The sequence below is a fragment of the Cebus imitator genome, unplaced genomic scaffold, assembly GCF_001604975.1.
Source record: "Cebus imitator isolate Cc_AM_T3 unplaced genomic scaffold, Cebus_imitator-1.0 Scaffold328, whole genome shotgun sequence".
Taxonomy (NCBI): Eukaryota; Metazoa; Chordata; class Mammalia; order Primates; family Cebidae; genus Cebus; species Cebus imitator.
Genome location: NW_016107643.1, coordinates 1,922,269 through 1,925,428, shown reverse-complemented (window position 1 = coordinate 1,925,428; position 3,160 = coordinate 1,922,269). Strand labels below are relative to the sequence as shown.

Genomic DNA, 3,160 nt, shown 5'->3' with positions numbered 1-3,160 from the left:
ATCTCAGTTCACTGCAACCTCCGCCTCCTGGGTTCCAGCAATTCTCCTGCCTCAGCCTCCCTAGTAGCTGAGATTACAGGTGCCTGCCACCACACAAGTCTAATTTTTTGGTATTTTTAGTAGAGATGGGGGTTTCACCATGTTAGCCAGGCTGGTCTCGAACTCCTGACCTCAGGTGATCCACCCGCCTTGGCCTCCCAAAGTGTTGGGATTACCGGTGTGAACCACGGCACTGGGCCTGTATTACTTTTTTTTTTTTTTTTTAATAATTGTAAATGTCATTGTATTTATAATTTCAGTGTTCCTATGTTCATTGCTAATTTATAAAAATACAGTTGATTTATATACATGTATCTGATATCCTGCAACCTTGCTGAACTCACTTATTCATTCTAGAAATTTGTTTGAAGATTCTTTGGGATTTTGTTGTTGTAGATGTTGATGTTGGCAAATAGGCTCAGTTTAATTTCTTCCTTTCTGATGTGTATGCCTTTTATTCCCTTTTCTACCTTATTGCACTGGCTAGAACTTCCAGCACTATGTTGAATAAGAGTGGTGAGAGCAGATATCCTGCCTTGTTCCCGGTCTTAGGGGGGTAAGTATTCAGTCTTTCACAATTAAGAATAATGTTAGCCGTATAGTTTTTGTTGTTATTGTTTGGTTGGTTTTTGCTGGTTTGATTTTTGTAGACGCTTTTTAACATGTCGAAGAAGTTCTCTTCCATTTCTATTTCTGGGAGTTTTTCTTTTTTGTCATAAATGGGTGCTGATGTTTATGAAATGTGTTTTTTTTAATCAGTTAATATGATCATGTGATTTTTTTCTTTAGCCATTTAATATGGGTAGATTACATTGATTTTTTTTTTTTAATATTAAGCCAGCCCTGCATCACTTGAATAAATCTTACTTGGTCATGGTGTTATAAAATTCTATTTACAGATTGCCAAATTCTACTTGCCAATATTTTATTAAGAATTTTTGTGTCTATATCTGCCAGACACTGTCTTTATCTGAGTTTGCTATCAAGGTCGCACTGGCTTCAAAAAAATGCCTTGAGAAATGTTCCCTTCCATTCTCTGCAAAAGATTGTCAAGGATTTGTGCTCATTCTTATTTAAACTTTTGGTAGAATTCTCTGGTAAAAGCTTCGAGGCCTGGAGCATTCATTTTTGTGAATATTTAAATGACTGATTCCGGTTGTTTGATAATTATAGAACTGTTCACATTATTTTATATTGGGCGAGTTTTTGTAATTTGTGGTTTTTGAGAAATTAGTCTGTTTTATTTATGTTACTAAATTCATGTCTGTATATGTATGTATACTTATTATCCTTTTGATGTCTGCAGTGTCTGTAGTGATCTTTCCTATTTAATTGTTGTTATAGGTTATTTGTATCTTCTCTTTTGTCATTCTTCCTAGAGATTTGTCAGTGTTATTGATCAAAGAACAGACTCAACTTTTTGTTTCATTGATTTTTCTCTATTGTTTTCCTGTTCTCAGTTTAATTGATTTCTGTTTATTATTATTTCTTTTTTCTTGACCAACTTGCCCTTTTTCTAGGTTCTTGATGTAGTTTAGATTATTGATTTGAGACTTCTTATTTTCTTATGTGTGCATTTAGTGCTATGAATTGCCCACTCAACACTGCTTTACTTATGTCTCTCAAATTTTGCTATGTTGTATTTTCATTTTCTTTCTTTCTTTTTTCTTTTCTTTTCGTTTTTGAGATGAAGTTTCACTCTTGTCACCCAGGTGGAGTGCAATGGCACAATCTCGGCTCATTGCAACCTTTGCCTCCTGGGTTCGATCAATTCTCCTGCCTTGGCCTTCTGAGTAGCTGAGATTATAGGCACCTGCTACCACACCCAGCTAATTTTTGCATTTTTGGTAGAGATGGGGTTTCACCATATTGGCTAAACTGATCTCAAACTCCTGACCTCAGGTGATCCACCCACCTCAGCCTCCCAAAGTGATGGGATTACAGTTGTGAGCCACTGCACCCAGCCTTTTTTTTTTAAACTGAGATGGAGTCTTGCTCTGTTGCCCAGACTGGAGTGCAGTGGCAAATCTTGGCTCACTGTAATCTCTACTGCCTGGGTTCAAGCAATCCTCGTGCCACAGCTTCCTGAGTTAGCTGGGACTACAGGCACTACACGACTACACCCAGCTAATTTTTTTGTATTTTTAGCAGAGAGAGGGTTTCACCATGTTGACCAGTCTGGTCTTGGAACTCCTGACCTCATGATCTGCCCACCTCGGCCTCCCAAAGTGCTGGGATTACAGGCATGAGCCGCCTCGCCTGGTACTTTCATTTTAAATCAATTCAATTTATTTTTAATTTTTTTTAAGACCTCTTTGACTTATAGATATTTGAAGTGTGTTAATTAGTTTCTAAGTGTTTAGATATTTTCTGGCTACCTTTCTGTTAGAAATGTCTAGTTTGATGCAACTATGTGCAGTAACATACTCTGTTAGACTTTGATTTTTGAAAGTTTGCTTGAGATTTGTTTTATGACCAGGGATATGTATGGTCTGTGTTGGTGTAGGTGCCATGGACACTTGAAAAGAATGTGTATTTTGCTGTTGCTAGGTGGAGTGCTCTATAAATTTTGATTATATCTTCTTGTCTAATTGTATTCCTTGCTGGTTTTCTAACTAGTTGTTTCATCAGTTGTTGAGAGAAGGTTTTGAAGTCTTTGAGTATAATTACAGATTTGTTTATATCTCCTTTCAGTTCAATCAGTTTTTGCTTCACATGTTTTACAACTCTGTTGTTTTGTGCGTGCACACTTAATACTACCATATACTTTTAGTGAATTGTCCATTTTATCATTACATAATGTTTCTTTCTCTGGTAATTTTATTTGCTCTGAAGTCTGCTTTAATGTTAGTATAGCCACTCCTGCTTTCTTTTGATTAATGCTTGCATTACATATCTTTTTCCATCCTTTACATGTGCATGTATCATTATTTTTAAAGTGAGTTTCATGTAGACAGCATATTATTGGGTGATTTTTTTTAATTCATTCCACCACCGTCTGTGTTTTTTTTTTTTTTTTTTTTTTTTTTTTTTTTTTTTTTTGTTTCTTTTTTTTTTTTTTTTTTTTTTTTTTTTTGAGATTGATTTTCACTCTTGTTACCCAGGCTGGAGTGCAATGGCG

The 3,160-nt window shown here is 35.7% G+C and overlaps 1 protein-coding gene across 1 annotated transcript in view; it reads left to right on the top strand.

The window, feature by feature from the left end:
• The window catches only part of RNF24 (ring finger protein 24), a 75,478-nt gene that overhangs the window by 35,641 nt on the left and 36,677 nt on the right, over positions 1 to 3,160 (top strand). The window contains exon 2 of the mRNA XM_017504851.2: positions 527 to 595. Coding sequence (XP_017360340.1) covers positions 540 to 595 — 56 coding nt within the window. The 5' untranslated portion in view covers positions 527 to 539. The remainder of the gene's footprint in view (positions 1 to 526; positions 596 to 3,160) is intronic.